The sequence below is a fragment of the Macrosteles quadrilineatus genome, unplaced genomic scaffold, assembly GCF_028750875.1.
Source record: "Macrosteles quadrilineatus isolate MER2022 unplaced genomic scaffold, UCM_ALF_1.0 Scaffold_3__2_contigs__length_128488019, whole genome shotgun sequence".
In the NCBI taxonomy this organism is placed as follows: domain Eukaryota; kingdom Metazoa; phylum Arthropoda; class Insecta; order Hemiptera; family Cicadellidae; genus Macrosteles; species Macrosteles quadrilineatus.
In genome coordinates, this window is record NW_026542596.1 from 63,501,711 (window position 1) to 63,520,969 (window position 19,259).

A 19,259-nucleotide genomic window follows, 5' to 3' on the forward strand; every position below is an offset into this window, starting at 1 on the left:
TTAATATTATTGAAATAAAATTTAAAAAAATAATTGAAATTGAATATGACGTCATAAAGCACAAAAAATTAGCAAAGCGAGGGGCGTTCACAGTAATGTGGGTCAGTACCGACCCAGCCGCCACGGCGGGAGCGGGCCGCGGGAACCAACTCAACGGTGAACAAAGCAAGTCACACACTACACGCTAACGTGGTGTAGGTCCACCTTCGACTGACGCTAGGCTAGCACTGAGCAACATATTGATTCACTGCAGTGTGGGTTAGTACTGACCCGGCAGCATGAGCGATTCGATCGCCGTGGGTCAGTACTGACCCACCCGCAGCGAACGTGTTAAGTACTAATGAACAAATACCTGTACGAACCTACTTCATCTTTATTCCCAAATTGTTTTCTAAGAGTAGCTGTTGAGGTTATTCCACTTCATACAAAATATTGATTAAAAACTACAATAAACAGGGCCGGATTTAGCATTTTTGCGCCCCTAGGCCCAAATAATTTTCCACCCCCGCCTAGTCTGGTCACAGTTACTTTCCTTCAAACCTTTATTAAAAACTATATTATGCCCATAGGCCTACGTCAATTGCTTGAATACCACTCCTCGTTGGAATCATTGCAAGTTTTTTTTTTTTAGAATTGACTTGTTTAGCCTTAACAAAATGCCGTCTTAAACACGTTAAGCAATTTTATGCTTTTAATAAATGCTCACGCTCGTGGCTGTGGGAATGAAACTAAACAACTCAACCCACCGAGCATTCCTGCAAAAAGAACTTGGCCATTGATTCCAATTCCAGGCCCAAAAACACTAACTCCTAACAGTACGTGATACCATAGATTAAACATACTCCTTTAGTAGATTTGTCGTCATTTTGGATTAGCTGAAAACAATTCTTGTTGTTTAAGGAGTAGTTTTATCTATGTTTATACCTAGTTTATCCAAAATAAAACGATCTAATCATCAGCAACAGGTCGTCTCCTGTTTATATTACAAGAAATTTAAACACACATCATCAAATCAAAATCAAATCTATTTATTGACACAAATTGTTTAACGTTACATTTGGTGCTTATATCAGTAACTGGTGTCTCGTCAATTACATAAATCTTTTTAATAAATACAATGGCGAAAAAAAAACATTTATATACAAAACAAGAAAATTACAATAACAACAAAAATGTACAATGACTAACCCAAGGAGGTGTCTGCTAAAAATTCTGGGATGGAATAATAAACCTTATCCAGTAGAATTTCTTTGATTTTAACTTTAAAAACATTTACTGCCAATTGTTTAAATTTATTCGGCAAATGGTTGTACAGCTTTAAACCTGTATAAAAAGGACATTTTTCAAATTTTTTTGTCCGATGGTTTGGGTAACTGTAAAGGTTCTTGTTTCTAGTGTTGTATTTATTTTTTAATAAGAACTTTTCATAATCTTTCTTATTTTCATGGACATAATTAAGGCTTTCATAAATAAACAGACTGGAAAAAGTTAATATGGACTGATTTTTGAAATGTTTTTTACAGGAAGCTCTAAATTTAGCGTTTGCCATATTTCTAATGAATCTTTTTTGCATTGAAAATATCTTTTTACTATTTGTTGAATTTCCCCATAAGGTAATGCCATACCTCAAAATGGATTCTACATGGGAAAAATAAACTATTCTGGTAACATTTTTTGATGCACACTGAGAAAGAACTGAAAAAGCAAAAAAGAATGATCTTAATTAAAACGTTTTTATTAGGTCGCTTTCTTGTCCGCTACAAATTTTGCAACCGATTTTATACTAACTTCCCGATGAGCTAGGGCCTTGAAACTTGAAACATATCTCACAAATGGAAGACAATGCAATATTATACAATTTAATTTTCATATTTCCCTTGGGCTACGCCCTATGGGCTTGTTTTTATTAAATCGATTTCTTGCAAATTTTGATACTTCCCGATGAGCTAGAGACTTGAAATTTGAAACATAGCTCACAAATGGATGACATTGCAATATTATATCATTTAATTTTCATATTTCCTTTCGGGCTACGCCCCATGGGCTTGTTTTTATTAGCTCGCTTTCCTACAAATTTTGATATCAATTTTAAACGATGTTCCCGATAAGCTAGAGACTTGAAATTTGAAACATAGCTCACAAATGCATGACAATGCAATATTATATCATTTAATTTTCATATTTCCCTTGGGCTACGCCCCATGGGCTTCCAAATTTTTCATGTTTACATTTTGAAAGGATGTAAATATATCAACTAATTTAAGTCAGCTGTAAATACTTAAATTTGACAGTTCGAAGAGCAGAGGTTAAGAGGTACAGGTTATGCTCCCAAGAGATTCTTTATACAAACAAACATTTCAAAATAAAGATAAACAATCTGATTGCAGGTATCAAGGTGTTTGTAAATAATGTCAATTTATGTTTATTTAGTATTCTATAAAGTAAACAATAAATATTTTGAGTGAACGCATTGCAGAGAAGTACTATATTTCAGAAACATTGCGATTAAATAGATTGATATATTTATAGTTAGTAGGTAGGCCATACATGCAATCTAATACATAGTTATATGCAAAGAAACTCAAATAAACCTTAGATTTCCCACATGCTTCTGTCTTAATCTGATATAGATGCTTGAAATAGATTTAACATGCACACACATTAAAACTAAAAAGTATAAAATAATTTATAAATAAAAAACTTTTTTAAACAAAACGTTTTTAAACGCCCTAAAAAGTAGAAAATAATTTACAAATAATTTATAAATATGTTGAGAGAGTATAAATACTTGTACGATTTAAAACGAAAAACGTTGGGTGCATGCAATTAATTGATAATAATACATTAAATCAGTAGGTGAAGGTAATTGTAAACTATCTATTGCATGCACCCCACGTTTTTCGTTTTTAATCGTACAAGTATTTATACTCTCTCAACATATTTATAAATTATTTGTAAATTATTTTCTACTTTTTAGGGCGTTTAAAAACGTTTTGTTTAAAAAAGTTTTTTATTTATAAATTATTTTTTTAACAAATAATCAATATGTTCCTTCCAATTCGTCGGGCCGAAATGTTACTCCATTAGCTTATTTAATCATATGTAAAAGCGAGTGGGAAGAAGTGATACTGTTTTTCTAAGAAATTTGAGTTTGGCCGAAATGTTACTGGGCCGAAGTGTTACTACATCTCAACAATGGCTCTGGAATTTCCCATGTTAATCTTATGAGTTTTTATATTTAAAACAAATTAAAGAATTTAGTCAGCTGTTTCAACTAAACAAGTTGGTTCTGTGATATGCAATGGCATTAAAAAGTTTAAAGGTTTACCAACAGGGAGCAGCACTAATATTTTTTTCACATTTATTACAACAGCTAATTTGAACGAATCAGCAATAAAAAGCTGTGATACACTAATGAGAACTGCCAAATTAGGATTGTTAACAGTTATATGTTTAGGTTTTAAATTTAATGGATATTGTGCGAATGTTTGATAATTTATTTTCTTCTTGTTTAGGTTGTTCTTTAGTGATAGAACGGTTATAGTAGATGTGTTATATAGCATACCGTAAATTAAAAGAACCAAATTTTCTCACACCGTGTCCTCTCCCATTGGAAATGCAGAGAACGAGTATTACACCTGTAATAAGCATTTTATACTTTTATGCCAACCCCGTATGAAGGACGGGTGCTATGCTTGTTAATCCATATGTTAATTATTTACATTGTTCATATCATAATATTTTAATATACTTTTCAGCTATTAATAAAGAGTTATGCATGTTACAAGTGCTTGTATTTATTAATAATTTTATTTATATAGATTGGCGACAAAGATAAATAAAATCTATTTTTTTACCTTTAATTTATTACCTTTTATTATTTAATTACCTATTTGAATTGTTCAGTCAACTACATCTATAGGCCTAATTCCTGCACTTCTTCCATTGCAAATAGCATTGGTGTGGATACTAAAAGAAAGATTGCAGCATTCAGTTTACCTGTAACCGTAGTGTTTGTAGCATACACAGCCAAGCGCCAGTCTGCGCCACAACTCTCAACAGCATCTCCAGAACAAGGCTTACTGCAGTCTTCTTGGTTTACCGCTAGATTGGTATTTGGTTTCTCGTTACCACAGAAGCACTCTTTCCTGTTTAAATAACAAATAATCAAATAAGCTTACACGTTCAAATAAGTACAAGTTAGGCACTCGTTTGACATCGTATTATTATTGAGCTTTGGATACTGTAGTAGACCCATCTACACCTGGTCTAGCTGTGGATATTTTTTTATTTACGTTGAACATAATTGAACGAGTAGCTCACAATATGTGGCAGTGTCAACCAAAACCCTACTATCTCTGTAAAAATTAAATACATATACTTTCTAGCAGCGTTTTGCATTTAACTTTATACTCTCATAATGTAATGTTTACCTACTTAGCAAACTATGAAAAATATATTACCCATATTCAACTCCAGAATATCGGAAGCCCAATTGCAAACAGAAATTCATACATCTTCTTGGAGTGTTAGTTTTGTCAAATGTGTATTTGTGGGAATGTCCAAAGATTTGGTTGTTTATGTCGTTGAAACATCCTAAATATTTACCGGCTACTGGCAGATCTGTAACAGTGAAGAATAGGCGTGCAATCATACAAACCTAACAATCACATATCATTCTGTTGCTTCACACTGTTAATATAGATAATATTGTAATCATAGTGTTTAACTCTACTGATATTTATCCCAAAAATTGAGATATGAATGATGAGGCAAGAATTAGTGTGACTTAAAATCTCAACTAATGTCATCTAAAGTGTTTTGTTTGTCGAGTAGAATTTTACCTAAGAACGTAGGCCTAGTTTCAAACACAATGAAGAATAAACTCACACATGATATTTTTTTAATACAGTAATGACACTCCAAATCATCAAATAAAGTCAAACCGACCGATTTTGCAAATATTTAACGCCCACGACAAACTGGTGTTTGTTGACAGACGATGACTAATAGATCAACGGCAATGGATGACGTACTTCCGATCAGCTGATGTCTAGTGCTTTAACTCGCCACCAGAGCACATAGGCCTCGACCAAGCTTAAATCTAACCATGGAATATGATTATTCGTTGTCTGATGGTTGACAAGCACGTTACTTGCTTCTTACCCGATCTATGAATTAACGATCAAGGTAACGATTTAATTCCTAATTTACCTGGAATTCCAGTTTCTCTGATGGAGTTTCTCGTTGGGCCTCCACAAATTTCTCCAGGGTCGCCTGTACAACGTTTGAAGCACTCCTTTTCTGCTAGTTTCAAGTTTGGATTCGGAGGCTTGTCTCCACAAAAACACTGGTAGCTAAAATCAAGAATCAAAGTAGTGTGAAACAAGTATTTGCTTATCTTAAATCTATTTTAGATTGTATAAAGTTTTTTTAATGCTAGATAATGAAAGAAGTCGCCAATCATAACAGGAATCCAAAACGACAGTTATTGCAGCATATGACAACATTATGGAACATGAGGAAGGTTTACTGATGAATGGTTATGTGTGGTACTGTAGCTATTTGCTGGTTCAAAACTGGACTCGTAGCTCTCCTTCATTTAGCTCTTAATACATAAATGGTCCTTGCTAAGAAACAACTGGTCTTAGTCAGGGACCATACACTCATCCTGCACTCATATTCTGGTTTACATACACAGCATTGTGTTCTGGTCTCAGTCTTATAATATTTTGTTTGTTTGTTTGAAAAAGGTGTTTGTACCACAACTGCTCAGTGATTTTATAGAGGGGGGATTTCCTAGGGTAGCATTTGGACTACCGTCAATACGGAGATAGTTTCAACATTCGGAAGAATATTTAATATTAGAATTTTGAAGGTGAACAGAGGCTAAATCACTGTCTGAGTTACCAAATGAAAGTGACTAGAAAAATAACGGATAATCGATCGTAAATATTAGTGGATTGTATGACACGACAGTGTAGCGCATCAGTCTAACATGCTCTAAAACTCGAGTTTTAATCCCTAGCCTTAATTTGGCAATATTTTTACCCATGCTAAATGGATGAGCATTTTTGTATCTAAATACTTAATATTCACCTGTATTGAGTCCCAGCGTACAAAAACCCTCTAGAATAACACAGCCCTGTACACTTCAGATGCGTTAGAAAACCAGAGTCCTCCAAATGCCCATCCAATTGTCGTGAATTTTCATCGTCCTGATAACAACCAACATACTTCCCATTGCTGGGCGGGTCCTCTTTGTCTGTAAAGAAAAGCAAAAATTTTTAAACTCTGGAAGCAAAAAACAATCCTTTGTAAAGATTTATTTGGGGTTAATATTTTAGGTTCATCCCAAAAACGTTGCATTTCGATGCACCAAATACTAAGTATGGTGAAATTACTGTGGAGGGGATGACTGTTGTTTTCTACTGATACAAAAGAGCTGCTGGAGAAGTGCTCCGAGCAGCAGTCAGTTGACCTTCAAACATTGAGCGTAATACACAAACCCCGAGCAGCAATAACATTCGATATTTAATATTCAAAACATTTCGAGCATTAGTAGGTTGTAGAATATCCCGTTTGGACACCATTTCATCCCCAATAGAAGATTTATTTATTTAAGAAGGTTTATTTATTATTTTACGAGTTTTTATTTTAACGTTCACAATTGTCCTGGATTCTATGTGCACAAGTAGGCGTACAAGTAGGCACAAGTAGGATTCTTTCTTACCCAAGGCTTTGGTGTTTACCAAACACTTACACTATAAACTATTTTAATTTATTATTATTCTAAATTTGTCCATGTCCATTACAAATGTGGGTGTTTATAAAGTCACAAAAACGTGGACAGTCAATAAGTGAACAACTATAAAAAATCATCTTTTTAATCATCATTTGTTAATTCAACTCTCACCGTCACCACAATATGAGTATTGGTACCTGTATTCGAGGTTTTAAAAATAGAAAGCCTCCAATTTCCACCGCAGAGTTGGTTTATGTCTCCCTCACATCGTTTTGAACATTCCTCGTCACTTGCGTATTCTCTGTAAGATGGCTTTCTGTTTCCACAGTGACACTCCTTCCTGCAAGTTTTATTTTCATATATGTCAAATGACTTACAAGGATAGTGTTGAACAGTAAAATATTTGGCCCATAGATTGGCTGCAATTGCATATATCCTAACACTGGATAAAGTTTTAAAAATAGTGAATTCAGCTTCGGTAAACAAATTTTTGTGTCTAAAAACATTGAATGAATGAATGAATGATTAAGGGAATAATCTGGCTCCTACTACCACACCTCCTCTAATACAAGAATTTGTTGTACGAGATACTATGGCATACAACATTTTTAAATGTCAATAATGCACTGTTAACAGTCATGAGAACAATTTCTAGATTGGATCTATTCTATAAAACAAAATATTGGGAAGTTCTCTCTGAGCAATGTATGGAAAAGAAAAGAAAACAAAATGCAAAACTGCGGTAAGGGACTGACTCTGATAATTACATACATAAAATACTGTATTTAAGTTTATTCATGTTTTACCAATATATTTAATGTCTAAAATCAAAACTGACATATTGTATATATAATTTCCCCAAAAATACCAGTGTATTATATTTCGTCTTTTTTTGTAACAATCATTAAATTCCTGTTACTTTGGTATAAAGATCTGTTTATAATACATTTCCACTTTCACTAGATTTTAAATATTTCCTTAAACACTATCTCTAGATAATATTTGCAGAGAGTAAAAGGATTAAACCATTTGTTTAGTAGCTTTTGCAATTGACTTTAGAATACTGAAGTCCAAACCGGTTTACAACGCAAAGGAGCTGGTTTTCCTCATTGCCCAAAAATTTCATGTGTGCTAGTTAAACTAAAAATTATTCATATACACATACCCATATTCAGTTCCAGCATAGTGAAATCCTTTATTTTTACACAATTTCACACATTTAATATTGGTTAGTGCACCAGGGAAATCTTGACGGTGGCCAGACAAGAACCTGTTGGCGTGTGAATCTTTAAAACATCCAAGAGATAGCAAAACATCTACGCCACTTTCTGAAACAGTACAGTTAAAATGAACGTAACATAATATTTGAATGAGGATATTTTAGAATAATTAATTAGATGCCTACACAATTTTTGGGAGCTTTATAAGTATCCACTTTCCACTTAACTTTGAACTTTCTCACATACTCACTCAGACCAACAAAGATCACTTTAAGTTCATAGAGACCCAAGTTCTTAAAGTATAAGGATGAACTCTAAAAATAATAATAATTCCTAAGAAAAACACATTATTTCTATATAATTTTCTTTGTGTTACACCTCGAATGTTTCTTCGTGAAGCCTCTTAGGGTGTTTGAACCCTACTTGGGCTGTTTGAAACTTGTTTTGTAAGGCTGCAGCCAAAACAGTCAAAACTCAAACTCAAATATGTTGACGAAAACAATACTTCCTATGTATAAATATTTCATAATAGGGCTTACAGTACTTTGTATAGGGGTAGAAAGTAAAACTGGTAGGTTAAAAAAAAACTGTGATGAGTGGATGGACTGTATTGGACTATCATGTGAAAGAGGGTACAACAACATTAAAATTAGTCCTATCTATAGTTGTGTTTATAAAATCAGTGTTAAGTTAAATTGTTAAGTTAATTCTTATGTTTGTTTTGTACAATAGTCTAACATGTAAAAATATTAGATTATAATTTTTTTAAATCTGGTGGTAAGATTTTGCATAGCTTCTACCAAGTAATATGTGTCTTAAAAAAAATTTACTGCTTGATTTGTTATATGCTAAAAATACTACCTATTTAACTAAATGTTATGAAATATTCTTCCAAAGAAGTTGTGGTATGTTATCGTTAGGGGTTCAATAAAAAGCAAAGAAAAGAATTAAATGTATATAAGATTAAAATTCGGATCTGAGCTAAAGCAAGTAGCAAGTTGAGCTTGCAACGGAGCTGTCCAACAACTCCTTCAAATACTAAGAAATATATTTAGTCAGGCTATTAGCTCTCTCTGGCGGCACAGCCAACTTCCCCGCTCACCTTCTAATTTCCAGGAGTCACCAAGGAAAGCAATTCCTCTATAGAAGAGAGACGCTCGGAAATGAAGGTATTTTTATTTATTATTTATTTATTTATAACATTACCTGTCGGATCTGGGAACCCGGTCGTGAACACAGCCAATCTGTTATTTCCTCCGCAGGTCTTTGAATCGTCCCCGGCACATTTGCTGTTACAATCACTTTCTAGCTCCTTCTTCTCATCCGAAGGCTTGGTTTTGGAGCAGAAACATTCAAAGCTGAAATATAAGATTCATTGTTAGAAAAGGCTGTATGAATTAAATAAACTTAATGGTAAGCAAGACTCATAGCTTTAGGCTTAAGTATCAATGGTTAAAATAAATTGATTTTTGTCAATGTCAGAATAATTTTTAAAGTTTTTTAGAAGGGAACTGTCCGAACACTGGTAATACCTGATTTTACAAAGAATGAATTAGGCCTAATATTTGTCAAATGACAAGTAAAGAAACGAGAAACTCAGAAGAAGATAAAAATAAATTATATGATAAGCTGAAATAAACCTTTTGATAAACCCAAATTAATATGTATGAATAATTTAGTTGAAAAGAACAAAAAATCAAATTTGGCTTGTTTTGACTGAATTTTCTCATTTATATCCCAATATAACAATATCATAATTATTTTTGTCATTATATCTGGTAAAATAAACCTCGTCCCAAAAAGAATGGATCAAATCTACAGCTTAATATACAAGTTATTATCGAAGGGTCGTAGACAAGTCTACTATGGCCAGTTGTGGCAAGGCCCCACTAAAAAAAGGCCATGCTACAGCGCAATACTACGTCATAGTGGTAGCTAGTTGTACTAAAATTTCACCATTAAAATCTGACAAACGGCCAGCTTATTTCCACTAGTGTGACCTCATGGATCCTGCAGCATGGCATGTTTTTCTAGTGGGACTTGGTTGTGACATAACATGTGTCCATGCAGAAACATAACAACGTAATGAATTACTTTCAACTCAATTAACAGAGATCTTGTTTAACAATTTTCAACCCATGTAAGAATGAACCAAATATTTTTGCAGAGAGAGAATCATTTTTAGAGAGACGAATATCACTGTACCTGTACTGTGTGCCTGCATAAGAAAACCCTTTCCCCCGGCAATGTTCATTGCACATGTCGGGAGTGAGAGTTCCGGGGAAGTCCTGGTGGTGATCGGACATCAATCTGTTGTTTGGTCCACCATCCTCATAACAGCCCAAGTACATAACAGGAGCATCTACAATAAAAAATGTTAACTTCATAGTTCCTACTATATATTTAAAGTATAACATTGTCTTAAATGTGGGAATATATTGTTGTTGATGAATATATATTTTTTTATTGGTGTTTTTTAGCGAATTTCCCATATAGGGAATAAGCTATTACCGTAGTACTCATGGTAGGTAAGACCTGGACGCGGGACCGATTTTTTTTCGTTTTGAGGTCCCTAGAGGCCAAAAACACCATCCGTTCAAATTCATATATATATATATATATATATATGTGTGTGTCCGTCAGCACGATAACTCGAGCAAAAATGATCCGATTTTGATGAAATTTGGTACAAACGTGTAAACCTACGTCTATTCGAACGAGTTCGCGATCCAGCATGATCGGACCATGGGAATGGGTGTTTACGGGGGGTTTTATGGGGTAAAAATAGGTTTTTCCCAATTTTGACCCAAAAAACATAAACTTTAGCAATTAATTTCCAAACCATTTTGTAGAGCTTCAAAAAACAAATAATTTAGTATATTGAAGCGTTATTATGCGCCTAATGGTTACGGAGAAAATTCCAAAAAATTGTAAATTTAAAATTCCCATGTTATTCTTATGGAGAATGAGTAAACTGTTGTAGTTTGCTTGTTTATGAACATATTTTGATCAAATTTGGAAAATGTTTTTATTTCTTACTAACTATTAACATTTTACAAAAAAAAACAGTTTTACCCTCCCTGATGATGCAGCAAACCTAAGTGCTTGTTAAACTAATCCATACTTATTTAATACGCAAGCATGTTTTTTGTGACAATTACTCCTCCGAAACTACTGAACCGATTGACATGTTTTTGGTGTCATTGGAAAGAGCGTAACGTGAAGTTGTGCAGGAAACTTTCTTTTTAGGGAAATAATTACAGAGTGAGGCGCTGGGGTCCTTTAAAGTTTCGTATTTCTCCATAAGATTAACATGGGAAACAATCATTGTTTTGAAACTACAGCTGTTGTCAGAAATTAAATATTTATAATTGGTCTCCATGGAAGCATGAGAAAATTCATCACAATGTTTACATTTTGCTGCCCCATACATACTATGGAGTGTTGAAATCGTATTTGTCCAAACGCTTTTTTCAAATTAAATATCAAGATATAGTTACAGATGTGCATGAAATTGAATCAGGTGTACCACAAGGCAGTGTTCTTGGACCTATTTTGTATATTTTGTTCACTTATGACCTTCCAAGTACTCAGGGTATTACGGTTGCAACATTTGCAGACGACACTGCTTTTTTATCATCAAATCAGGATCCTATTCTGGCATCATCAAACCTTCAGGCTGCATTAGACGATTTGTCTCAGTGGCTACAGAATTGGAAAATTAAAGTAAATGAAACAAAATCCGTTCAAGTTACATTTACTATGTCTACAAGAACTTGTCCCCCAGTAACATTGAATAATGTCATGCTTCCACAATCCAACGAAGTTAAGTACCTTGGTATGCATCTCGACAGACGGCTTACATGGCATTCACACATTTGGAACAAACGACTTCATTTAAATTTAAAAACAAACAAACTAAATTGGCTCATTGGTCAAAATTCAAAATTATCTGTTGAAAATAAATTACTTTTATACAAAATTATATTGAAACCTATTTGGACCTACGGTATCCAACTCTGGGGAACCACTTCCAACTCAAACATAGACATAGTTCAAAGGTTTCAATCGAAAACATTGAGAAAAATTTTACAAGCACCTTGGTTTGTCACAAATAAAGTAATTCATCAAGATACAAAATTACCCTATGTTAAAGAAGAAATAAAGAAACGAAGTGAAAAATACCAAAGAAAATTAGAAACCCATCCAAATTTCCTGGCAGTCAACCTCCTCGACAATAGTGAAGCTACATATAGGCTCAAAAGAGTTAATCCAATAGACCTTCCAAATCGTTTTTAGTTAAACTTTTTAAAAGTTTTTGTATGTTAGTGCACTTGATGGAGTGTAACTAACCCATGTTAAAATGGTTATAAAATTTACTTATTATTCTAGTAAGAATAGATTGTAAATAAATACTTGTTAAAAAAAAAAAAAAAAAAAAAAAAAATGTTTACATTTGCTTTGACATTTAAATGTAAACAACCAGAACTGTCAAATGCATATTTCACAATTTCAGACAGCTGATAAAAAAAAAATAAAACAGCTATGTGGTAGGTTTATTTAATCTTAAACTTTATGATAGATTATTTATTATAAATCTATTTCATTGATTATGAAACAGATTTTTCCCGTTGCGAAGCAAAAATTAAAAGTGAGAAGAAGAACATATGTTAATTTTAAACAGTCAATGTGTAAATTATCTATGTTGTATTAAAAATGTGTATAGTTTTTTGGTTTGTGTTTAATGATATATAATTTATTAATTATTGAATTTGTATTTTAAGGATTTGGCATATGAGTATGCCTATGATAAATAACACCAATTCAGAGTTCTGCCAGTTTTTGCCTAACCCTGTTCTGTAGAGTTTAAAGTCCTACGCCTTAAATTTTGGTCTACAAATTGGCTAAATAACTTAGGTATTGTACATTATTAAAGCTGACAGCCTTTTTACGATGACTTTAACTGTAAACTTACCTTTTTCCGTCCATGGGCAGTTAGAAAGTTTAATTCCCCCGTCGCAGCAAACCTGCATACTAAGCGAATTTCCATTTACCCGGCTTGATTTCTACTAAAATATTCCCTATATATTTTCAGATTTATTTCCTATTTAAATAACATTAATTTTAGTGAGTAGTTAGGTTTGCTGCTACGGGGAAGATGTTGAGGTGGGTTTTTTCAATTGAAATATTGATAGCTTAGTATAAAATAAACCAAATTGCCAAATTTGATTAAAATATATCCATAAACAAGCAAACTAGAACAGTTTATTTATTCTCCATAAGAATAACATGGGAATTTTAAATTTACAATTTTTTTAATTTTCTCCGTAGTCCATGAACATTCAAAAACACTACAATATACTAAATTATTTGTTTTTTTAAGCTCTTCAAAATGGTCTAGAGAGAAATTTAGAAATTTAATGTTTTTAGGGTCAAAAATGAGAAAAACCCATTTTTACCCCATAAAACCCCCCATAAACCCCTGATCCCATGGTCCGATTACGCTGGTTCGCGAACTCGTTCGAATAAATGTAGGTTTACACGTTTGTACCAAATTTCATCAAAATCGGATCAATTTTGCTCGAGTTATCGCGCTAACGGACACATATATAAATATATATATATATATATGAATTTGAACGGATGGTGTTTTTGGCCTCTGGGGACCTCAAAATGAAAAAGTAAATCGGTCCCGGGTCTAGGTCTTACCATGAGACCTACGGTAATAGCTTATTCCCTATATGGGAAATTCGCTAAAATTAACCCTTTAAACTGGAATAGGACTGTTATGTAAATTGTGAGTATTTCCATTAGTTTCTAAACTTTTAGTTGACTCTTTTAAAATCATCGGAAATTATGACTGTTATTAGTTTTTAAACAAGTCATTTGTTTATATGTAACTCCTGTACTTTGCAATTGCTCGATTTCGAGCAACATGTACACTAGTTCTATTTAAATCGGGAATAAATGTTATATTTTTAAGTAGACATTTCAGTGTAAATCCAATCAGTCAAATGGAAATTCGCTTAGTCTGCAGGTTTGCTGCGGCGGGGGTATTTTACTTTATATTATAACACAACACTCAGAGAGTGCTCAGTCTAAGGCACAATTTTCTCTCTTAGTTTTGGGTAGGTACTTTTACAGATGTTATACAAAATATGCTTTAGTTATAACTTAAAAATTATAAAATATTCTTTGTACCATTTTAATTAGTCAGTCAATTTTTACCATGATAATAACAACATCTAAAAAGTTGTAGTCTAACCTACACTAAATAAGTTACCTAGTGTTTTCTAATTAAATAGTTACAGTAAGTTACAATTCAAAACTAAGTCTAATTTTGTTTAACCATGGATTTTCTACCTCTATCCAAATAAAAATAATCTTTAAAAAGGCCAAATAATGCTTCCCAGCAATAAATTATCTTTTGTTTTAAGATAACATGACAAGACAATCAATAAACAACTATTTTGGTGTTATTTGTAGCTAGTGTTAGCTTTCTCTGAGGTCACTTCCTTGTAAGAGTTGGTCAAGGAATTTGATTTAGTAAGTTACAATTAATATTTTATCTCTCTCTGGGTCACTATACACTTCAACATTGTCAAATCAATTAATTTGTGAGAGTAAATAAATATTTTTTATTGTATTCAATAAATTCCCCATGTATTTTTAAATACCCCGCCGCAGCTAAACCTGCAGACTAAGCAAATTTACTTTTGCCTGATTGGATTTACACTAAAAATTGTCCTTAAAAATATCACATTTATTATCCTTATTTAAATATTATTAGTTTAACGAGTACAGTACTTAGGTTTGCTGCAACAGGGGGGTAAAAATGTGTTTTTTTGTAAACTGTTAACAGTTTACCTAGTATAAAATGAATGCATTTTCCAAATATGCTCATAAACAAGAAAACTACAACAGTTTACAATGTTCTCCATAAGAATAACATGGTAATTTTAAATTTACAATATTTTTGGATTTTTCTCTGTAGCCATTTGGCACACAAAACGATTTAATATACTACCGGTAAATCATTTGTTTCTTTTAAGCTCTACAAAGTGGTTTGGAAATAAGTTGTTAAATTTTATGTTTTTAAGGGTTAAAAATGGGAAAACTCTTTTTTTACCCCATAAAAACCCCCCATAAACCCCTGTTCCCATAGCCCATGTGATCAGCTGGTTTGCGAACTCAAAATTTCATCAAAACCGGATGATTTTTGCACAAGTTATAGCGCTAACGGTCACATATATAAATATATATACAAATTTGAATGGTGTTTGGCCTCTAGGGACCTCAAAACGAAAAAGTACATCTGTCCCGGGTCCAGGCACAGAAAACATACACGTTTTATGTGGTCCAGGTACTTACCATGATATGGTAATTGCTTATTCGCTATATGGGAATTTTGCTCTAAAAAAGATATTTCTTTCACTACCGGTAGCCTTTTTGATAACCAACCATTCGTTTTAATACCATTCTGTAAATATAATGTAAGCTTTAAGAAAAATTGTTAGAATAACTTTCTAGAGCTACTGAAGATGAAACTGTTAGCATATACAAGTAAGTTAACAGAATCAGTTGTCGGATTTCTTATCATAGTAATAAAATCACTTACCACTAGACGTTTCACAAATCAAACAAAATGTAATTAATGCCAGAAAAACTCGAACTGTCCTTATAATCATGTTGTTAGTTTCGATCAGGCAATAACAGAAACAGAAATCAAACCACTTCAAAGTTCCGTCGGCGGCGGTGGGCGACAGCGGCTGCACTAAACTAAAGTTGAAAACAAACAACTCGAACACTCAAACCCAAACAGGCAGGCAAACGATATGACAATCGCTTCGGATCGGATTGATGTATGATTACTTTTTTGGTACCGGTATTGCGTGATTGATGGATTGTACCTGCAATGATTTCGCGTCAACGACAGAGAATGGTCCATCTTTTCAATATGGCATAAGGCTGTCAATTATTTTGCCTAACAACATTTCAATAACTTCTGAGCATTCCAAACTAACCTTAAATTAAATTCAATTAGACCCCACAACTTTGGACATTAGTCCAAACTTATTCTAACGAATTCATTGCATATTGTTATTTTATTTCATGTGTAAAAGATCAAGAGGAATTATTTTGGTTTTTTTTCTGTTTAACTTGTTAACTATTAATCGTCATAGACATATCCTAGTGCAATTCTAACCTCTTTCCTCTTATAAATGAGTTTGAAAATGGTTCAAGTTTTTAATTTGGCTAGACACAATTAATTTGGATCACAAAGCAAAGTAAATTTGCAAGCCATATAAATTTTCTCCTATGTGTAAGTAGACATATAAAAACACTACAAGATGAGTTGGGTTAATAACTTGTAAAACTGTAGTTGTATACATATTTTGCGAAATATGAGTTACCAATCAATCGCTATCGCATCTTATCCATCCGATTGTAGTCGAGTAGCTTTCGAATAAATAGAAACGCGAAGCCTATCGGCAAATCGAGGAAACCCAGCAACCCAGCTGACAGCTGACGAGCTGACCCCTCACCGTAACCTTGACCACGCAAAACCGAACTCAAACAAGTCTAGTTTCTCCAAGTCTCATAAGGGAAACCCAGCAGATTTAGTTTGAATTGGTCTTTGTTTATGAAGGAAATAATTCGACCCTATCTCTACGTAAAATCCTGAATTCGGATACTATCAGTTTCAACTTCCACCTAATTCTTGAGCTTTATGGGCCCTACTTTTATCATTGAGAAATGGGTTTCCGGTTTCCTTGTCAAGCTTCTGAATAAAGAGAAAGCCGACTTTTTTTAGCAACATTCTTCAGTATTTCTACAAAACGTCGCATCTCATCAAACATATGAATATGATCGACACTTCGCCCCTAGTTTTGTCAATATAATTATTTAATTTTTGTATGGTGTTATTGAGAGGATTTTTACTCTTTAACTACATATTTTATACCAGCTCTTTTAAACATATCCAAGACGCTCAAAATTAATATTTGAGCTGTAAATACCAGTACCGTCAGCCTATAGAAATTATATATATATGCTTAAAGGCCGACTACTACAGTTATTTTTCCTTTTGCGAATGCATTTAACTAATAAATTATTCGGTGACAACGGTATATAGTTAATTTTACTTTAGGTAACAAACTAAAAAATATCCTACTGAATAGGGCTTAAACTCAGCATGTGCACATGAAAACTAAAATCAGAGAAAACTAGTTTGCAGTTTGTGTTGAGAAACGATGAGGTTTCATTCTACCTTTTAGCAAATTTGGTTTTACCAATTAGTGTCATCAATAACAATAGAAAGCGTTAGCTAAAACCTAAAACATACCGGTAGCTGTAGAAACTACAGAAAATATCAGACTGTGATTCATTAAGTTCCTTTAATCAAATGTTTAACTTAAACAAAAGATAAATTAGGTAGGCCTACTCATTGTTTTATTTTTTTATTTAATTAGCTTTTATGGATAGCAATTAATTGAGTAACACAAACAAAACAAAATAATGTAAACATTGCACATGAAATTAAAAAAAAAAAAGTATAAAAATAGCGATAAAGTGCTTAGACCTATCATTTTTAGAATTATGGGGTGGTAAAAATATCTTATTTGTTTTTATAAAGACATTTCAGTTTTTTATTAAGTACCTATATAAAAGACAAATACCACTCACTGACAGATGATTGCTATATCTCAAAACATATACGACCTAGAATTATCAAATTTGGTGTAGGGGGTCTCTAGTGTGGATGTGCAATAAGACGGGGTTTTATGGAAATCATAATTTAAGGGGGGTTAAAGGAATTTCCGGTGAAAATATTTTATGTAAGCCTAGCTGACTGAACCAATGTTTGGATGTTAAATCTAATGGAAAATCATTAGTGCAGAACTAAATTATCTACAACTTTTGCACTTAAAGTTCTTTTCTATTTCAAACAGATTATGGGTCAAATTTTTTTAAAGAAAATTGATTTTTCCTTGTGTTTATGCACCTTAAAACAAGGCAGTTCCCATAAAACTACGATTACAAAACTTTGAATTTCATCAAAGAGCAGCAGATTTTATAAAATAAAGATACATAAATCAATAAACAGTGGTTAAAAACATATATAGCATGAGTGCTTAGAGTGTTCTGAACGCCATACATGTATACTTTTGTGTATATGTGAATAAAGTATCTTTGAATTGAATCGAATTGAACTACGCTATAACATTTTATGAGTTGTTGCACGCTATTACTAGGTACCAAAATACGTACCAAATAAAAACCCGCAACCTCATAAAAAACTTTGGAAATGTTCTATTCTAAAACTCTATGTCAGTATTAGTTTTTGTGGTTTTTACCATTACCCAAACTGTTGTAAAGTTGTTGTAAAATGTTGATAGTTTTTGTTAATAAGAAGAACCCTGTGTACTCATCCAATTCCCAGCTGATTTTGAGGAAGATAATGCATAACAGCTGAACAGATGTTTAGTTTACATTTTTGCTCATGTCAAAACAAACTTTGAATTGGATGTGTTGCATCCATTTGATACGGTCTTTTCAAAAAATTATAATAATGTGCTACAGCTCGACAAGAACAGAATAACTTCCCAGAACCGCCTATTAACTCAGGTAAAAAACTCAAATATAGTATCGGTAGCCCAGGAAAAAATAAAAAGAAGGGTAAAAATCAACAATATCAAATCGGTATATCAAATCAGAAGCATGCCGAGACAGTGTCAGAAAACATTATGACACAAATTAAAGTTTTTTTTATGTTAGGGCCTAGACTGCCTAATACTTTTCAATAAAGTAATGAGAAAACCCACTGAACTATTGGCAAATATGGTGTAATTGTATAATTAAGTGAAAGGAGATAGAACAGGAATGGTAATTTTGGTACGTAAATCATTACAAGTGTTGTTCCAGAGAGAGTAAGTAGTTCTGTAGCTAAGTCACAACTTCAGCGGGTTCATAGTAGTAAAAACCACAAAAGTACGTCGGGCGAAGCCGACGGGCAATTCTTTATAAATATCAATTTTGTTGATAAGGATGATACAAAAAAATTACATGTAAATGTATCATAGCTAGAAATTATTGTAAATGCAGAGCATGAAATTGCTTTATTGATTTAGAAAAGCGATGCAGATAAAAATTACCGTAGCATAAACATATCGTAATTTGTAAAGGCGTTAAAATACCTGGTACTGCCTTGTGATTCTTCTGCTCCAAGTATGGACAACTGTTTCGACGTTGACTCATCACCATTGGGTCACACAAAACTTGAACTTGAAGAT

At 33.0% G+C, this 19,259-nt stretch overlaps 1 protein-coding gene across 2 annotated transcripts in view; it reads right to left on the minus strand.

Moving 5' to 3' along the window:
• The window catches only part of LOC128988606 (uncharacterized), a 57,484-nt gene extending 41,759 nt beyond the window's left edge, over positions 1-15,725 (minus strand). The window contains exons 1-9 of one of the 2 annotated variants that reach the window (XM_054410047.1): positions 15,584-15,725; positions 10,171-10,327; positions 9,172-9,323; positions 7,911-8,073; positions 6,943-7,085; positions 6,100-6,265; positions 5,215-5,357; positions 4,464-4,623; positions 4,000-4,148 (exon numbers count right to left, since the gene is read on the minus strand). In XM_054410047.1, the coding sequence (XP_054266022.1) occupies positions 4,000-4,148; positions 4,464-4,623; positions 5,215-5,357; positions 6,100-6,265; positions 6,943-7,085; positions 7,911-8,073; positions 9,172-9,323; positions 10,171-10,327; positions 15,584-15,653 (1,303 nt within the window). In that variant the 5' untranslated portion in view covers positions 15,654-15,725. The remainder of the gene's footprint in view (positions 1-3,999; positions 4,149-4,463; positions 4,624-5,214; positions 5,358-6,099; positions 6,266-6,942; positions 7,086-7,910; positions 8,074-9,171; positions 9,324-10,170; positions 10,328-15,583) is intronic. The other variant, XM_054410048.1, reaches the window with a different exon arrangement.
• Between the last annotated feature and the right edge of the window lie 3,534 nt (positions 15,726-19,259).